Raw genomic sequence first — 21,220 nt, forward strand, 5'->3', positions numbered from 1 at the left:
GTGTCAGGGTTTTCTTTAGTTTGAAGCTTTAATTGCTTGATTTATGATATTTAAATTACTTCGTAATTCTTTTGGTCATGATGGTATAGTGGGAAATGATATAGTCTTTGCTGCTGATATTTCCAATTACCTAGATTTTTTTAAAAAAATTAAGTCATATGATGTGACAATATATACAGAGAATATATGTTTGAGTGTGTGCACACATATGTGTTTTAGATTTGTGCTTAAGTGTGTAAGAAGAAAATAGTGTGAACATGTTCATTATGAGGAGACTCATACCAATCTTGGATTTTTATCAACACCGTATAGCCATTATGGGTTTGTGTGTGTCTGAATAATTAACCGTTTTACAGTCCTGTTAAGCAGTTGAATGGAATTTCCATTAAAAATGGCAAGAGCAGAAAGATTCCTGATATGAATATGAGATTCTCTCTCTCTCTCTCTCTCTCTCTCCCTCTCCCTCCCTCCCCCCCTCTCTCTCTGTGTGTGTGTGTGTGTGTGTTTCTCTTCTTTTTCCTTAAGTGCTTTTCTCTGTTCCTAACTTCAGGGATATATGCAGTGTACTTTCTTTTTCTGCATGCATCATTAGTTTTTATTGATGTCCAGATTGAAAAATCTCATGCAGGCTGTAGGGAAGAATGAAATAAACTTTTAAGCACTTTCTTTCCTCATAATAATTTATAGTGGCTAGGAAGGACTTTGTGAACACTGAACCAGGCTGGTATTCCAAAATTCACTCTGTATTTGTGCATATTTGCATGTATTTTAAACAAGAGAAAATCTGGGCATAGGCTTGTATCTGAGATACTTTGAAGTAATCCGAAGAATGATATGCTATGACTATAAATAGCATCCCTCCATTAAAAAGTACTATTTGAAGTTAATATCAACATCCATAATCTCTTCCCTTATGTAAAACAGGTTTTAGAATCTATTATCTGTATCACAAATAAATTCTGTCCCCCAGGTCAAAATTATTCAATCCTTCAATTAATTACATAAAATATTTACTACAGTTACTATATGAAAAATTGTCGTAGAAGTAATGTGATCATGGGAGAAGGGGTGTGTCTCAGATCACATTAATGCATATGTGCACACATGTTTATTCATTTCTATCTCACCTTTCATATGGTTCCTACCTCTTCTGTTTCATCTGTTAAGAGGGGTTCCCTAGACCAGGGGTAGGCAACCCAAAACACTCAAAGAGCCACTTGAACCCGTTTCCCACCAAAAACAAAACACCGGGAGCCGCAAAATCCTTTTGATATCTAAAATGAAGATAACACTGCATATATCCTTTTTTATCTTTATTATAGGTGTGTGTGTGTGTGTGTGTGTGTGAGAGAGAGAGAGAGAGAGAGAGAGAGAGAGAGAGAGAGAGAGAGTGTGTTTGTGTATGTGTATGTGTATGTGTATACACACACACACACACACACACACACACATTAAAAATAAAAGTAAAAATATGACTCTTGGGAATATCCATACTATTAAAACAATGATCACCGAGAGAATGCTTTAAGAGAATAAAATTACATACACACACAGGTAAAAAAAGGATATATGCAGTGTTATCTTCATTTTAGATGTCAAAAGGGTCTCTCTCTCTCTCTCCCTCCCTCCCTCTCTGCCCTTGGTCTGCCACTCCTCTTCCCCCACTCTCTTTCTTTCTCTCTCTTTCCTCTCTCTCTCCCCCTCCCTCTCGCTCTCTCTTTCTCTCTCTCTCTTTCTCCCCCCTCCATCTGCTGCTCACCTGGCAAGCTTCAAGTTGTTCTCCAACAATCTCAGGGATAGGCAACCTCGTCTCTTTTATGACTCATGGACTTCAACTCCCAGAATTCCTGAGTCAGCCTAGCTGGGCTAGCTAGCTCTCTCCTGCCCTTCCTGCTTCCTGCTGAGACGCAGCAAAGGGAGGAGCTCCGCCCAGAAAGCTTTTCAGCTCCTCAGAGAACAATGTGAGTGCACTCTCTTTTACACATATATACACACACACACACAAAACACACACACACACACACACAGAGAGAGAGAGAGAGAGAGAGAGAGAGAAGCAGGGAAGTGCAATTCCTCTCTCTGTCTCTGTCTCTCTCTGCAAAGGCAGAGGAGGCTGGGAGCCACAGGGGAAGGCTCAAAGAGCCGCATGCGGCTCCGGAGCCGCAGGTTGCCGACCTGTGCCCTAGACTAAAAGATGTTGCTCTGGGGAGATTATTTGACTCAGATATGATTTAAACTCAGACCTTCTAAATCTTGTTTGGATCTTTAAAGGGCATTACTCTTGTTTGTAGCTGACTCATATTTGTAGTTTTTTATTTTCCTTAATGAGCTACATGAAGAAATGGAGTTCAGAGTTGTAAAAGAAAAGAAAATAGTGTTACATAATTCGTTACAAAGGGTAAATGATTTGACTCAAGAACTTAACTTCCCATTAAATATATTAAATTGTTTAGAAGTTACACATATAATTATATTTCCTGGTCTGGTCTAGTAGCGTACCTGACATTATCCAAGCATGGCAAATTGTATCAAATATAAGAACATCATTTTCTTAAATTCAGGATCTCAGATCAATAATCAGAGTTGTTCCATAAGAAGAACCTATTGACAATAAAAGAGATCAGCCAGTCTAAGAGATTACCACATGGAGTGGTTTCTTCACTGGCATTTTTCAGCCGGGGGCTAGATAGTCATCTGTTGGGGATGGCGAAGTAATCCTGCACTGCAGTGTGTAAAGAGTTGAACTTGATAACCTCTTAGGTTCCTACCAACTGTTGCATTTCTTTTATTCTAAGAATGTAGGATTTTTTTTTAATTCATGGTGTATTCCTTCAATCCAGAAAATCTCTAGGATGTGCAAATCAAATGTTGCATAAAAAGTAACTAAAATAATCCAAAATGCCCTGCCAGGGTGGGAAGGCAAGCAAATGCCTCATTAGTTTATAGGTATACTGTTCATATCAACATTGTGTAAATACATTTTAAAACTGACGAGTTTAAAATTTGGATAACCAGCCTGGGACATTCCAGGTGTTTTCGATACCAATGGTTTTCTACAGTCCAGACTGACTGAGATTGATGGGATTTGTAGTGCAAAATATCCAGGGTGTCCCAGATTGCCTAACTCTATGTTATTTGACATTGGCTTTTGCTATCTAATGAAATTTCAATAAAACACATTGGATTTGCCTATTTGAATTAAACTTTTTAGAATGACAAATGAGCAGCAATGTCTGCAAAAAACTGGTTGTTTCTGAATTTCTTATTTAACCCAGCATCGTAATATGCATTCAATGCTGCAATTGTTCACATTTTTAAATGAAAAGCACATCTTAACCAAAATGTCATTCACACAGAGAGAAAAGGAAAAAAAAACCAAGAATTTAAAAAGCCATGGTTCCATAAAGCAATTTAGATCTATAATGAGGTCTGTTTAAAACTAAAAGTGTTACGTGACCAGAATCCCACCACTCCAAAAACTGGAGATTTAGAAAAAAATACAGGTGTCATGATGGTCATAATGAGTTTCTCCTGCTTGTTAAAAAAAAAAAAAAAAGCAGTGTGGTATAGTTCTGCATAGTTCAGTTAAAATGGACAATACAGATCCAATATAATGGTATTTCACGGATACTAACTTATGCTTTGAGGGCACTCTCTCTGAAGCAATGCCCACTTCTTTGCTAAAGGAGAGGAGAAGAGCCCTGGGGCCTCTAGTAACTGCATGGCAGGGAATTGCCATCAACATTTCTAAATATCAAGGGAATCTTTTAGAGCAGTGATTCTCAACCTGTGGGTCGGGACCCCATTTGGGGTCTAACGACCATTTCACGGGGGTCGCCAAACAATGCAGTCCACCCTTTCCCCCCCCCCTTTTCCTTAGCTGTGCTACTCCCTTTTATTCTATCGGCTTTTGAAAGCCAATAGAATAGACTCTCTTGAATAGAGTCTAATTCTATTGGCTTTCAAAAGCCAATAGGAATTGTCCAGGCTGTCTCTGCCCTGCTGAGCCCGCCAAAAGTCCCATTCTGCAAACGGTGCTGCACCAGTTGAGTAGTCCTCGACTTACGACCAGTTGAGTAGTCCTCGACTTACAACCGGTTGGGGTCGCGGCATTAAAAAGGTTGAGAACCACTGTTTTAGAGGGCTCCAATCACAGTTGGTATAACAGCAAATTTCTTTTCTCTTAAGATTTTGATCTACAAGTCCTGGTACTTCACATTTTTTTTTATTGTTTTTCTTCAATCCTAGCATCACTCACTATAACAACATCAATGAATCAGACTTTCTTCTTTTCAATTACTGTTATATTAGGCATGTTATAAACAAGATCCCTGTCTGTTTGAATCTTAAAATCCAATAAGTTCTTAACCCATTCATTTTCCAAAACCTTCTCAACTCCTAGTGGTTCTTAATCAAACTTCTGACAAAGTTCCCAATGAATAAGTTTGGCAACTTGGTAATAATTTTGGTAATTTTTGGCATAATCAGTCATGATGCTGCTTGTAATCTGCAATTTTGATTAGCCCCTGATCAGATGATCAATTGTTTCATCCTTTTCACTACAAAGGTGACACTGGGTGTTGTGTTGTACATGCTGAATTTTCTCTTTTAGCAATTAGTTGGTAGACTTGTTGATAAGCTGCTAAAATAAAGCCTTCTATTTCATTAACACTCCCAATCTTCACCAACTTTATGTGGTGGTGTTATTGGTTTTTACTTTTATATTTTTCAAATATTGACTGTGCATTGGCTTATTCTTCCAGTTTTCAGTTGTTTCTTTTCTACTCAGCTTTCACCTTTTTTTGTTTTCAAGAAGTCTTGCTTGACTTCCTTCAAAAAGGGGTCTTCACTTTTCTTGATGGGAATCATTCAAACCATGCTTTTCTTCCTCCATAGCTTATTTCACCTGTAGGAATCCTCTGCCCCTCTTGGCAAAGACAATGATCAATATTGCTTTGTAAGTGTAGAACATATCGTCATTATTTTCTTGTTTTCTGATCCAAGTGATCATGTTCTATCAAGTTGCTGCTATATATCAAATAAAAGGGATTGCCTATGTATAGATTGTTTTAATGAAGTTTCCACCATTGATTTCAAAATTTTATGAACTCAATTGCTATATTTGATAGAATTAATTCTTTTATTTGGTTTTATAATAAATCAGAATCTTACAAAACTCCAACATATTTGTAGCCTTTTTCTGGTGCTACTGCCCTTTATCAAATCTTTATTATCAAGTTGTATTTCATCATCTTCAACAATTTTGCCTATTTTTATGGCTGTGGTCGCACACTTGTCAATGCCAAATTGCATTCCAATACCTTTGCTGAATTCTTTGTAGCAAAGAATCCAGTTCAGTCTTCATTCCAAATAATTTGAAATCATCCATAAAGAGTAAATGTAAAATTTTTAATCCTCTTTTTAGCCAATTCATCCTGTTCAAAATTGTTATCAATGAGATATTTATTTATTTATTTATTTATGAGACTTATATACCGCTTTAAGTGCAAGCACACCAGTAAGCAATGTGTGTATGTATATATATATATATATATATATATTACATTGCCCCCAACAATCTGGGTCCTCATTTTACCTACCTTGGAAGGATGGAAGGCTGAGTCAGTGAGATTTGAACCGCTGACCTGCTGAACACAGTCAGCTAAAGTGGCCTGCAGTACTGCACTCTAACTGCTGCGCCACCTCGGCTCATATGATTGGAGCCTTCATATTGCTCTGAAGGCTCCAATCACAATTGGTCTAACAATGGATTTTTTTCCAAAAATGTTCAGCTTTGATCTGCAAATCCTGTATTTCATATTTTTTTCAAATTGTTTTTCATTAATCCTAGCATCATCCTGTATATCAATATCAATGTATGATATTTTTTTCTTTTCAATAATTGTTATATCAGTCATGAACAAGATGCCTCTTTGGATCTTAAAGTCTCATAAGATCTTAATCTGCTAATTTCCCAAAACTTGATGATCCCAGATGTTTTATGCACAAAAATGTGAAATCACAGCTGCCAGTTCCTTAGCTGGTCTTTAGCTGGTTTTGTCCTTCAAATACATCAAGTTTTTCTTCAAAATCTAGGATATCATAATGTATTGGCATGGTATATGTGCAAATCCAAGCAGTGTGGTCTTCTGTAATTGACAATTGGAAATTCTAAGTGCTGTCCCAGATTTTTTTGTACGATATCTAGTGTGCCAACCACTGGGCCCAGCACAGATAGTTTATGCAATAATCTTTGAACTTGGATTTTCAGATTTTGACACTTTGTGAACTTCTCCAATTCTTTGTCTTTTATTATATTTTCTCCTTATATAGGTACATCAATTATCCACACTTTCTTCTTTTCAAACACAGTTTAATCTGGTGTGCTAAGAATTAAGACTTTATCAGTTTGTATTCAGAAATCCTATACTATTTTAATCTGATGATTTTTTTTACTAGTTTTTCACTCTGTGTTCTCACCAGTTTTTAATCATTTTTACAGATCTCCCAGTGAATCATTCTGGTGTCTGTGCTATGTCATGGTTTATCATCAGTTTGTGCAATCTTCTTTCATGAAGTAAGCATATAATCTATTCTTTCTTTTGCCTCTTGGCACAATCTGCACTCTGAACTATTTGACTATTTTTCAATTCTGGCCTTGATTGCATTAATTGGAATAGCTTGCTCTTGAGCAGCCAAAATCAAGCCTTCAGTTTCTTTTTTAATGTACCAGTTGTAAGCCATTCCCAGGTTTTACCTTTATCCACTTTCCCATTGATTTTTTTGTAGAAATTTATCATGTCATTATTTTTCTGTTTAGGTTTTTATTAGATGTTGATATTCATATTTTATTTCCTGTATATTCAATAAGTTCCAATTTTTAACTTGCCTCTATGCTCATTCTTGGCTGTGTTTTATATAATAACCCAGTGTATGCTTTTCTTCTTTGACAATCTGTTTATCTTGAAACAAACCTCTGCCTCCAGTTCTGCAGGGCAGGTATAAAGTATCAATATCACTACAGGGTTGCAATACATAGTGAATAGTCATTCGTTTTATTGTTTTTGTTCCAAACTGCTCAATTCAGCTTGGACAGTTATTACTAGAAGTCCAGAAATGTATCATATCACATGTATGGCCCAGGATACCTTTGATCAGAACTCAGCATTTTACAGTGGAGAGGCCACATCTGGCTTTTTGGTTGTTCTTGTCCAGACCATGTGAGGTCAATCAGAAATTAGAAATTAAATGTAAATAAGCATGCTACAGGTGGCAAAAGAAAAAGCTGTGTTGGATCCAGCTCTGCACAATCACCATGTGTTCGTTCAGGCAGCAGGAGGACAAGGAGAGAAAACACGTTTCTGCATCTGCGCAGTGCTCAGAGTTGCATTGAAGATTTGAGGTGATGGAGTTTGAGGGCATCAAATCAGGTTACATAGGTTCGGCCCTCTAAAACAGTCCCAGTTTCTCCTATGGCCCCTTAGCTTTGATGGTGTTTCCACTGTTCAGTTTTGTCTTTAGCACTAGTTGATAATCAATCTAGCATAGGATTCTTTTTTTGTTTTCTCATCATATTAAATGGGTTGGTAGATATGCTTAATCTGGCTCTTCGCCTAAGATCTATCTGACATGGGTGATCCTTCTGGTAGAATGCGCTACCACCAACATAGCTCTTAACCTCATCAGAACAGTTGACCCTAACATTCAGATATGCATTAGTATAATCCAGTGTTAATAGAAAAAATCCTGCCTTTCCTTACAACTTTTACAAAACACTGAATTAATTTTATCAATTCACTATAGCACAAGTAACAATTAACAATTACAAGTAACAATTACCATGGCATTTCCCTATCATTTTTCCATTAACAGTGGCTTTTAATTAAAGGAAATACTACAACAATAAGAGAAAAATCAAGCACACAGACCAAATTGAGGTCACTATGCAGCTCAGCAACTTCCTTGTCATTTTCCACAGTCATAGATCACATTTTGGAAAGAGCTTTAACTGTGCCCCAGTACAATTTGCAAGTGAAGGGGAAACAGATCTGATTGGCTGTAAGAGTGACTTTTAGGTTGTAAGGCGATTTTACTCAGAAACCAATAAAGTCAAGAGGCTTAGCTTGAAATAATGGAAGTCAATGAGAAACTAGGCAAACCACTGAGCAACAAATAAGACTGAACTGTGGCAGTAGAGAAAGGGCTGACATTCACTACATCTTATAAAAATCTGTATTTCTTCACCTGAGAGGATATATCTTCTGGTTGAGCTAATTTAAGACTTGTCTCAGTCTTATTATATATAAACCAAACCAAGAAATTAACTCCATACATCTTCCCTCCTGGAGTGAGTTTGACTCCAACTCTCCTGACCTTCCACAAGAGCTTAAATTTATTAAATTAAATTTAATAAATAAATAATAAATGCATACATTGAAGTATTTGTATCGACAATGACTAGTAACAGAATCTCTTGCAAGCCTCGTTATACTTTAATCTCTCTCCTCCCCTTATAATTATGTGAATTTGGGAGATATCTGCCTGCATCTTTCATACATGCCTTCTCCTTGTTTTGAATTTAAGATACATTTTTTCCCCTTGTCGCTTTGGTATTTATTTATTCCTTTATTTATTTATATCCAGCTTTTATTATTTTTACAAATAACTCAAGGCAGCGAACATATCCAGTACATTCTTCTCCTATTTCTCCCACTGCAACAACTCTGTGAGTTGAGTTGAGCTGAAAGAATGACTAGCCCAAAATCAACAGCAGGCTTTCACCCCTAAGGCAGGACTTGAACTCACAATCTCCCATTTTCAAGATCATCTTCCATTTGGCTTTCTCTTAGTGCATAGTCTAAGACACAGGTGTCAAACTTGCCGGAGCTGGGGTGGACGTGGCCTCCATATGATGCAACCGGCCTGTGGGCCAGCAGTTTGACACCTCTGGTCTAAGTGGTCCAGAAATTTTTCAGTTCACATTTCAATCCTAATTCTATTCTGGCTTCTCTTCTGATTTGTTTTTCTTTCCTTTTTACCTTTTACTTTATCAGTAATTGGAATACAGCTCTTAGTTACCTAAAGAGACTTAAATTCATCTAAGTGTAGCTTTCAATTTGTTCCATTTTCCTTTTCTTGTGCCACAGCATGGTTTTTTTATATCATAGAGATGATTTAGTAAGGAGATTTGATATTCTTTATTACCACACCTTGCAATTTTTAAAAAAACCTAGCAAGTACAGATGGCAAGAAATATTAAAAAGAAAACAAAATAAAAGTGTGTGTGTGTGTATATATATATACCCGAACAACCAAAGACCTACATACAAACACCCGCAAAAACCTCAGAAAACAAACAAATATATATATATATATAGTATATATATAGTAGTCACGACTGATTTGGCTATCATTTCAAATGGCTTCATTCTAGGAAAACTAAGGGATTTTGTTCACATGAATGACTTGATGAGGATTTAATAATTTAAAAATGTCTCATTAGGGTTGAGATTTTTCAGATGTATCATATTAGCACAAAGTGCTGTCTAAATTACACTAATCGTCAAATTTGGGACTAGTTATACTGTTTCCACCTTGAAAATTCTACATTTTACAAACGAAGACTTAAATTTAAATATGTCAGTGCAGGAAGACAGACATTTCTCTTGAAGTTCCTATCTCATATTTTCACAACAGTTGATGCTTAGGAAAGGACCAGCCATCCTTACACCTTTTATATCTTATGTCCTTTTATGTCCCTTTTTATGTCCTTTTTATGTTTTATATCCTTATGTCCTTTTATGTCTTAAAAAATCTTCAATTCCCAGAAATCTCAGCCATGGCTAAAGTGGCCACAACTTTTAAGGGTTTAAGGCTTCCATCTGGGGAGAATCTGGTGTACAACAAAGCAAAGACACATCCTGGAACACAGGTTGTGCCTAGAGCAGGGGTAGGTAACCTTGGCTCTTTTATGACTCGTGGACTTCAACTCCCAGAATTCCTGAGGCAGCTTGTCTCAGCTTGGAAACCTCTCCCTTTCCCCTCAGCATGGCTGGCTCAGGAATTCTGGGAGTTGAAGTCCACAAGTCATAAAAGAGCCAAGGTTGCCTACCCCTGGCCTAGAGTCTCTTGTTTGAAATAGTTAGCCATAGAAATTGGATATATAAATAAACACATGTCTTTAAAAAATGTGCTGTATGTAAACTACTTGGTGTCAGATTCTTTGTTTCAGAAAGATTGTTTTAGAATACTACAGTTCTACACAGCATGGATATCATGTTGCCAGCCTTTAGTTTCTTAGCTATGTATTTCAGATCCCTTCTTTTCAACAGTTAAATGCCATTTACAACTCACTCCTACCAATGCATGCTGACCTTTCTCATTTATCAGCAGGAAGACTCAAATCCAGGAGGCCCCCACTGGAGCTTGCACAAAACATTTGCCAAACATTTTTAACATTGATTCCCAATGGAAAGCGAAATGGGTCACTGAACACCTAGACATAGGAAATCATATAAATGACTCCACAAAAAGGTGCCAGGCTTTTGAACTACCACGTCAGCAATGGACAATCCTGAATAGGATTTGCATCTTCCGGGATTGTCTTTATAAATGGGGCATGTACCTCTCAGTGTGACTGCAGTGTCCCATGCCAAACAATAGATCATATCATGAGCAGCTATAAGCTGAGGGCATATACCGGTGATTTTTTAATTTTTTTAAAAAATGTAAACGATGCTGAGTTTCAATGGTTAGATACAGTGGTGGGATTCAGCCAGTTCACACTAGATCGGCAGAACTGGTAGCTAATTTTTTGTTGCCCAGGTCCAGAATGGACTTCCGGAAGTGGCATCCACACAGAGAACCGGTTGTTCACATATTTGAATCCCACCACTGGTTAGATGGTCTAGACATTGATATTTGAACATACATCGTTTTAACATTTGTATTTTATTGGGTTCTACTAATCTAGTTGAAATGTTAATATAGATTGCTAGTCCATGTATGATACGCCATATGCTAAATAAATAATAATCCCTCTATACTTTTTCACTAGTGGGACTATTTTGACAGATTTCTGCTCGGGCAAGGTGCTCATAAATGGAAAGGCATCTAGATCCAGCTTTTTATTTACAGGGTATCCTTAATCATATTTTCTGTTATAATCCAGATATAAAATAACTCACAGGAACTTTGGTGGCACAGTGTTTAAGTGCAGCATTGCAGGCTAACTCTGCCCATAGTCTGGAGTTAGATCCTTATGTGGCTCAAGGTTGATTCAGCTTTCCATTCTTCCAAGGTTGGTAAAACGAGGACCCAGATTGTTGGGAGTGATATGCAAATAATGCTGACATTGTAAACTGCCAAAAGATTGCTGTAAGATGTTATGGGACAGTATATAAGTCTAAATGCTATTGCTGCAAAATATTAAAGAATATAAGAAATGCTATTTTTCCCAAGTATTTTCAAAACTCTTCAAAATATTCTGACTATTGTTCCCATTATCTCTAGCTATTATGCATCTTAATTGGGCCACAATCTAAGATGTTTAGAGGGAACTAGATTGACAATAGTATACAGTGACAATCATACATATTGAATCTTTCTGATGTGGCAAAAGTTAGGACTTTGCAATTAATTCAAAATACACCCCAGTTCCTTTAATTCTGTAACATGCAATTCCCCCCCCCCCATACACACACACATACACACAGAAGCAAAGATGCACTAAATATATTCTAAAAGAAATTAAGGTTTCTGTGATTTCTCACCTTGTCTTCTTGGGCTGTAAATGAAAACTTAAATGCAGGTAGTCCTTGCTTAATAACGACAATTGAAACTGGCAACACCATTGATAAACACTAGGGACAATAAGTGAAACTTCATATGACCACAGTGGGCTTACAACCTCACTTCCACTTCAGCCATTAAGCTAATCACTGCAGTTGTTAATGAGATGTGATGTGACTGATTTGAAATTTTATTTCTGCATTCTTCATTAAATCTGCTTCTCAGAAGCCAATTGTGAAGCACACAAATGATGATCACGTGACCGTAGGATATTGCAATGACATAAATGTAAGGATTGGCCATAAAGCTGGGGTTTTTTTTAAGCATTGTAACTTTCAGTGGTACTAAACAAAATAGTTGTACCTGTAAAATCATGAGGGATTTATTTTCATTTTGTTATCTATTGTGCTGTATCAGGGGTCTTCAAACTTGGCCCTTTTATGACTTGTGGACTTTAACTCCCAGAATTCCTCAGCCAGGCCAGGTTGTATAAAGATAAACAATACAACCAACATGGGGTAGAACCGAAATGCAAAGCAACAAATGACAAATATTATATAGAATGTTTGTAAGAGAATGTTATAATGTTATTAACTGCACAGATGTTATTGCTAATAAAAAAGATAAAAAGTAAATTGAATACAATAAATATAGAATTAAGTCAATCAAGATAAGAGAGGTAGGAAATAGCACCATTGAAAGTTATATCTACTCCCTCCTCTTTAATGCAGGATTGGAAAAATATTTTGATTCAGAAAAGAGAATCTGATCAGCCAAGTCAAATTACATGAATAATGCTAAAATATTTCAGGGAATTGAGTTTTTTAATGCTTTGCAGCTGAAATGTACCTTCTTCATTTATAACATTGATATGCTCTACATTAAGCCGTTAAATATTATGAAGAAAGGAATAGGAAATTACTGATCTACTAATATGAGAGTTATGTTCACAGCATGATGAGTGGCAAATACATTTCATAGCTTGCATTAATGAGAATTGTGTATAGCATTGAAAATGAACTGCTGAGTATTTTTGTATTTTTAGTAGCTCTTTGTATCAACTTTTCACTTCAGATTTGAATATTAGGTTTCTTTTACCTTTTTAAAAATCACTGCATATTGAAACAACAAAAAGCTGTTTCATATCTTATGTTGCAACTCTTTAAAAATTTCCACCTTTTTTTCCTCTACACGGGAAATTTGCAGCTGTGCATTGCCAATTCAGATCCTAAGTTCTATTATCTCTCTTACTTTTGTAGGAATAACATATAATTTCCATCACAATGTTTTAAATCTGGAGAGTACCCTCCCCACATTCCCTGAGACTATGATTTCAAAAACAGTGATGCCCTTATTTCCTGCTTTCAGAAATAAATGTCAGGTTGATTGATTCTAATGCTGGCAAAGTTTTCCCAGGGCCTGTTCAGAAATTCAGACTCTATAGAAAACCATTCCTGCGTCTTTCCATAAACACCCATTTAGGCTTAGATCAAGATGATCTGTCACCTTCTCGCCTTCTGTTTCTGCCTACTGCCTCTTCCTCACAAAACAATCTCAGCAGCGTCCCAGCCACCAAAATAGCTTCCTCTCTGTTTCTGATGAGCTGCAAATAGAGACAGTAATAAAGAAGGGACGAAGCAAAACGACTTTTTCCTTCACTTTCCCTCTGACACAGTGACATTCTTTACACATGTAATATGTTTACAGGTAGTCCTCATTTAATGACCCCTGTTCAGCGACCATTTGAAGTTATAGAACTGAATGAGTGGTACTTACAACAGGTTATCAGAGTTGTGGCCATGCCAACATCTCAGTGGTCATGTAATTATGATCTGAGCACTTGCCAGCGGACTCATATTTAACAATGGATACAGCATCCCCTGGCCATGTAATTGCCATTTTCAACTTTCCCTGCTGGCTTCCCACAAGCAAACTCAATAGGTCACTGGTTGTTTATACTCTCTTCCTCCAGCAACACACACACACACACACACACAGAGAGAGAGAGAGAGAGAGAGAGAGAGAGAGAGAGAGAGAGAGAGAGAGAGACCTGACCTCGCCATGTTCATGCAGTGCTTCATGGGCCACCTATGCGCCCTCTCCTACCTGATAGCTGTCAATCTTGGCACACTCATACCACACACTTTGCTGGCTGACCACACTCCTCACCCACCTGGTAGCAGCCACTATCATCTGTGCTTGTGCCTTGCTAATCATCTGTGCAGTCTTCCCCACCCAGCAGCAGCCACTTACCTTTCTAGCTTGTGAGCTGCCTGGGATTTGCTTAACAAGCTATGATCCTCACTTAACAACATCAATGGGGAATGTTGAATTTGCTGGCACTAAGTGATGTAAACATATGTCATTACACTTTACAACTGCACTGCAATTGGGAAATTCTGGTCCCCGTTACAGTTGTTAACCGAGGACTACCTATAGTAGTTAGATAGACCTTTAGAAAGATGTCAAATTTTACTGGCTGGTACTTCCCAATCATGCTGCATTACTAAACAATATACTAGGAAAGTACAAGAAGGAAAACATCCTCCTTCCCCTTTGTCACTACTACTGCTGCCATTCCTGCTTATGGAATAGGAAAGAGACAGGTAGTCAGAAGATCTTTGATATGATAAGGTATTATTTTAATAAGTTAGTGTGAGGATTAGATTAAGCTAGATGGCTTGCTTCTAGAATGATCAAAGGAGAATCCGGAAAAGTGTATGGATCACAAGTCATCACACATTTGATATTCAAGGAATAGTGGTGCTGATAGAACTTACAAGTTTCACAAAATTTGTGAATACATCATTTATACATTTAGTTGTACTCGTTTGTTTGTAAATGTAAATGTAAATCTAGCACTAATATAAGAGGAAGGATCCCAGTTAAAATAGGTTGTCCCATCCTGGGCATCATAGGCCAAAAAGGACAATGAAAATGAGAGCAAGTCTGCTGCTCCCTGTGATAGCAGAGGCTGCTGGACGCGCTGATCAGCTGGAGCTTCGTGCGCCAATTCAGGGTTCTCAGCAGAGCCCCAGCAGCACCGCAGTTCCAGCTGACTCTCCCCCAGGCCTCTCTGGTGCTGCCGCCACTTCAGCTCATCCCCCCCCCCGCTACACTTGCCTAGGTCACATACCACCTACCAGGTGCCGAAGTACTACCAATGGTACGCGTACCACCAGTTGAAAAGCCCTGGACTGGAAGATAGCTTTCCAACTCTATGATTCTGTATTTCAGCAGTGGGAGGAAGAATGTTTCAAGGTTATTCCAGTTTTCAGTTCTCCAGTTTCTGAAAATGATAAGGCATGCATAGAGAATGAAAAAAAAAAAGATACCTTATTTCTAATGTGTTCCAGACCTAGAAAATTATTGTTGCATATTGGGAGCCGTTTGTATAAGGTGGGTTCATTTGCTCCAAAGGACAGCTCTGATGGAGCTGCTTAGTACTGTGTTTCTCATTGTGAAGCCCATAAGAGAAAGCTATGTAGGCGTTATCTTGTACCTCTTTTTTTTAATTGTCTGAACAAGTGTGCTGGTACAGGAGGAAAAGCAGAAACAAATAAAATGGATTGATGTTTCTCAAAACAAAAGCCTGAGTGTCACCTTGCTGCTGCTTGTAATTTTTTTTAAGGACTAGGTACATTTATTTAACTTGGAAATACAGAATGTATGAAACACAGTATCTGCAATCAATTTTAAAATTAAAAATAAACTTTTTAAAACATATCCATTTCTCTATTGCACGTGTTTTGGGTTACAAGCAGTATGCAGTGACAGTAGAACAACCACATTTGACAACAAGTCTGCAACATTGTAGTTTTAGTGCTGGGGGAATATAACAACATAACTATTCCTTTGAAAAGACTATATATAATAAAAGTGCCTTTACTGCGGATGTTCAGATGTTCTATTGTTCTGCCAATAGGATGTCTGAAAAGACCCAGAGATATTAATCTGTGTACTCTTCCTCATCATGAACTGAGTTTCTCAGATTATCTGGTTTCCAGAATCAGTAATGTGGAAATAAAAACTTGCCCAAAATATTTGTCCAAACGTATGACTTTCCTCTGCATATAACAAAATGAAGATAAACTCAAGAACCAAAACTTTAATTCAATAATAACGTATTCAACAGAACTAAGTATGAAATGAACGTATACAGTGTTAGGAGTATGCAGATGTATTCTGATCTGCTTTCAATTCTTGATTTGAGTTGTATTGTTGATCCAGTTCAGTTTGATGATGGGAAAATTAAGATATTGATTCCAAACTGTTTGGAGAAAAATAGCTTTTGTGCATGCTATTGAATTGTAAAATTATCAGCTTGTAATTGGATTCAATATTCTAATTTGATTTGTAAAACAAATTCAATAGAGATTGAGTTAAACTGAAAAATCTGCAAATTCAATCTTTGCACAACTCTAATGCGGAACACCTTTGCTAAGTTCAGCAACTCAGAAGCAAAACCTTATTTACAAAGAACAATTGCTTTGAAATAACTTGAAAGTTCTAGTTAGAACTTGGTTGTGCTTTAAGGACATCTAACTTCATCATGCCTTCATTACTCCTAACAGCCAGAGCGACTGCTGAAATGTAATCATGCTTCTTCTAAACATTTCTTCATGATATGCTACATGGACTGTTTCTGGGCATCCTAAGCACATTTCAGTACACTGCCTATACTTCCTAATTGATGAAATATGAGCAACTTTGTTGATTTGTAAAGTAGCCATTAAATTTTAAATCCTATCTTGAACAGAACACTGTGAGCATGTTTGGGATAAAACTGTATGGATTGAACAAAACTTGGCAAAATTGACTAGTACTGCCTTATAGTTAACAGAAAGTGCAGTGTGTGATATGGTATGATTAAAGCTATTGTATATACTTTGGAATAAAAGAAGTAGTTTTGCTAAAATGTTCATTTTCACCGTCGCTATTCTTCTTAATATTGATAGTTGTAGATTCTTCCATTTTTCCAAGCCTAGTTTTATTTGTTTTAATAATTTAACATAATTATCTTCTTTTATTGTTGCACACCTTGCTCTTAAATATATCCCCAAGTATTTAACTTTCTTAACTATCTGGAGGTCTGTTTTTTCTGACAGTTGGTTTTTCTGTAAGGTTTTTGACTATCACTTTAGTCTTTTCTCTATTTGTTTTCAGTCCTGCTACTTCTCCAAATTCTTCAATCTTTGTCAATAATTTAGGGCTTGTCTCCAATGGGTCTTCTAATATAAATACCAAATCATCTGCAAATATGTGTAGCTTGTATTTTTTGTCTTTTATCTCCATTTCTTTAATTTCTGTGTCCTGTCTGACATTTTCATTTAGCACTTCCAAGGTTAAAATAAATAATAATGGAAATAGTGGACACCCTTGTCTTGTGCCTTTTTTAATATTAAAGTTCTCTGTGAAATCTCCATTTACAATTACTTTAGCATTTGTCTATGATAAATTATTTTAATTATATTTATAAAATTTTCTCCAAAATCCATATAGTTTAGTTGTTGTACCATAAATTGCCAGTTAACATTGTCAAAAGCTTTCTGTGCATCTAAAAAAATTAATGCCATTTGTTTTCCTGGATGCATTTCGTAATATTCCAGAGTATCTAAAATCATTCTTAGGTTGCTCTTTATCTGCCTCTTTTGTAGGAAGAGAATTGTGGTCTGGTTGTATAAATTCAATCAAAAATCTCTTCAATCTTTCTGCTATTATTGAAGTAAAAAATTTACAATCCACATTTAATAGAGATATTGGTCTATAATTCTTTATCTAAGTCAACTCTGATTCTTCTTTTGGTATTAAAGTAATATTCGCTTCTATACATGTGTTTGGTAATTTGGCCTCTAATAGTACCTCATTACACACTTCTTGCATTAATGGACTTAGTAAGTCTTGTAGGCATTTATAAAATTCTACGGGTAGCCCATTTGGCCTGGTATCTTATCATTTGTCTTTTTATACCTTCCATCAGCTCCATCATTGTTATTTTTCCATTTAACGTGTTTTTAAAATTCTCTGAGCTTAGCGTTTTCTATATATTGCGTTATTTTTTTCTGAGCAGTTTCTTCTATTTCATAGAGTGTTGTATAAAATTCTTTAATTATTTTTATTGTATCATTTTAACGTTGAAATTGCCTCTCTCATCTTGCAATTTACTTTGTTCTACTTCCTTTACTTTGTTCTATATATATCCTGTCTTCATTCCTAGAATGCTATACTTTTGTATATAACATATTTATTTTTATTACTACTCACTATACCTATGATTTATGCTTATATTCTTGTGCGTCTATGATTCGTTCTTATGCCTATAGGTGACTACTGTTTTTTCATCCTATAATGTACTTCTGTGGGTTTTTTTTGCTATTAGCTATGTAGGTTTCTGTTGTTCCCTATATTTTGAAAAGATTCCAAGAACTATTTTGGGTTCTGAAGAATTGAAAGGGTTGAGAGGGAGAAGAGGCAGTGAAACAATATTAGTGTGTAGCTAATTTCCTAAACAAGCTAATTGTCATTCCCTTTTTGAAAAGCTAAACATGAGCCATGTTCCTGCATTCTCCTGCCCTGGGACTAAGATAACTTCTTTCAACCCCAGCTATTATATGCCTGCCTTCTAGAGTTCAGTTTCCCACCAATGCATTCTTCCCTGGAGTCTCATCTCCAGCTTCTTTTGGCTAACATTTCAGCTCCCAGTTATTGCAGCCATTGCTTCTGCTCTGCTCTGCTCTGCTGCTCCTCATCTCTCCTCCATCTTCATTTCACTCCCACCTCTCTTTCTTCGACATTGTCAGTCACTGCCACAATAATAAACAGATAGCCCCTCTGATAGACCTAGGAAAAAATCACCCTTGTCAGTTAAAGCCTAGTCCTTTTCAAGACTTGGGTGACAAAGCATACATGCCATATTGTAGATATTCCTGGATGACCTAAATCCTCCCAGATGCAGACCTAAACGAGGCAGGGAGACTAAAAGAAAAACTCTTAATAAGGTGGGATCCTAATCTTATTCATGGTGGCACATCCTGACAATGGTAAGGTGGCAAAATGTCAAAAACTGGAGGAAGTAGATGAATCTGTGTACCGTACTAGAATATTTACCAAGGCTAGAGAAATGGATTGAGAAATTTCAACCCATGTAAATGCCATGTACCTGTAAATGTCAGTAGAGAAATAGTGGGCTATGGTCTGTTGCAGGGAATGAATATTGTCTTGACCTCTTCATTATAGTACATTTTTTATGATAGAAGACCATTTGCTTTCTTGGTTTTTCATATATTACAGTGATGGCGAACCTTTTAGACACCAAGTGCCCAAACTGCAACCCAAAACCCACTTATTCATCGTCGGGTGCCAGGTGGGTGTGGCCCATTGGCTGGGTGTGGCCCATTGGCTGGGCATGACTGCGGTGGTAACGGCAGACTGGGTGGGACTAAAAAGTTCAATCAATCAAGTCCAACTTTGTAAGATCTTTTTTTTCCCCCATGAGAAGTTGAAATTGACTGATTGATTGAACCTTTTTTTTTTTTTTGCAGACGGCGATGGTGGCCTAAAGCAAAAGGTTTTTATAAAACCTCCTTAAGGCCTAGGACTGGGGTGATGGCGCATGCCCACAGAGAGGGCTCTGAGTGCCGCCTCTGGCACCCATGCCATAGGTTCGCCACCACTGATATATTATAAGCATTCTGTATCCATGTTAGAAAGTTTGAAGATGTTGAATTGTGATTCAAAATCATGGCATGAAGGGTCATCCTAAATTACCAAAAACTTCCTCTGAAACAAGAAAGATTATAGTCACATTCTTATTTTTCTACTCAATAGTATTCAACTATATCAGATGTCATTTCTTAAATATCTCTTTGAAACACATCCTGTCTGATTATATCATATTCATTAAAAATGCCATTTATTTCTTTTGGAAGTACTGCCATAAAAAATTATACAGTTACATTCATTAGGGCACTACGTATATGACTCTAGATTAGTTGTTTCATTCTTTGTAGATCAGAGAAAGGAAAATCATAGCACCACACACACACACACACACACACACACACACAAAATCCAAAACTGAATTATGTTTGTGTTAAGCATCATTTGGTAACTAGTAAGAACATAATTTTCATCTGAGTATTCTATGCGCCAATAATATACAGGAAGAAGGATATCTAACATTTTCCAGAGATGCACGATGATGCCTATTTAATTAGTTTATTGGATTTGTTTTAAGATGTTTCAAGAAGCATTTAACTCAGGGAAAATTTCAATTACTATTATTTTTCAGTTATAATATTTTCTAGTCTAGAAGATTCTGTCATAATTTCTAGTACAAATGCAATCTTATTACATATTCTTCAGCAGTGAAAGGTAGATTTCATTTTAGAGGTTAGTACAAATAAAGCAATAATATGGTCATTTTTTCAAATTAATTATTAAAATGACATGATAATCTTAGTATTATCTTAGTAACAAGTAATCTTAATAACAAGCAGAGACATATTTGTGAAATAATTAGGAGCTAAACCAGTCTCAGTTCAATTAATTGTTTTAGATGTTTGGAGACCAACCATCACCAGCTGTTAAAATTGGACTAATAATTTTGGTTGCTATGGCCAGCTTCTAAAAAATTGTTATTTTAACAAAAATCAAGTACATCTATTAACTGATTCACTTATAATAATAAATTAAAATGCACAATTTTAGCCAAATCAGTACTTATATATTGAATATTTTCCCATATATTTTTCTTTATTCAGAATCTGGAACAGACTAACATTCCTATGTTCTTTCTTTCTTTCTTTCTTTCTTTCTTTCTTTCTTTCTTTCTTTCTTTCTTTCTCTCTTTTTCTTTCTTTCTTTCATTTTCTAATCACCTGCACCTTTTCACTATTTTTATAATGATAAAAGAAACTTTTGCTGTTAAGAGTTGAATTTTTTACAAATTCTAAATGTTTAAATGACTTCTACCAACTCATTAATATGACTTGTTTTGAAATATCATCAGGTACCTTTCTATATTGGAACACCATTTACCATTAAATTTATTATAATTGATATTATTTTGCTGGATATCCATTGCATAACTAACTCCTGTTCTGTAACAGTTAAAGATTGACCCTGATTTTGAGTGTTGAGAATATTGACAAGAAAATAATTGGAGGCATTGCTATTCATTTTTAATAATGTAATTTAAACTCTTAATGCGATTTTCAGTTTTTAAGATTACAGTTTCTCCCAAATTTCAACTGCATATGAAATAAAAAAAACACCTTTCTACACTTTATTCAAGACTACAAAAATAGACTTTAAGGATAACTAGCATACATTCAGTTATTTTCTCTGTGTATTGAAAATTTTGACCATGACAGTTACAGCTATTTCTTCTTGATTTTATTCATAGATTTCCATCAGAATTGGTGAATTT

At 36.2% G+C, this 21,220-nt stretch overlaps 1 protein-coding gene across 14 annotated transcripts in view; it reads left to right on the forward strand.

The window, feature by feature from the left end:
- Window positions 1-21,220, forward strand: part of NCKAP5 (NCK associated protein 5) — a 656,435-nt gene that overhangs the window by 605,495 nt on the left and 29,720 nt on the right. The window contains exon 18 of one of the 14 annotated variants that reach the window (XM_039328229.1): window positions 6,503-6,577. The exons of the other annotated variants lie outside the window; for them this stretch is intronic. Coding sequence (XP_039184163.1) covers window positions 6,503-6,576 — 74 coding nt within the window. The 3' untranslated portion in view covers window position 6,577. The remainder of the gene's footprint in view (window positions 1-6,502; window positions 6,578-21,220) is intronic. 14 annotated transcript variants of the gene reach the window in all.

The sequence above is a fragment of the Crotalus tigris genome, unplaced genomic scaffold (genome assembly GCF_016545835.1).
Source record: "Crotalus tigris isolate CLP2741 ecotype Arizona unplaced genomic scaffold, ASM1654583v1 scf7180000024374.3283719, whole genome shotgun sequence".
Lineage (NCBI taxonomy): Eukaryota > Metazoa > Chordata > Lepidosauria > Squamata > Viperidae > Crotalus > Crotalus tigris.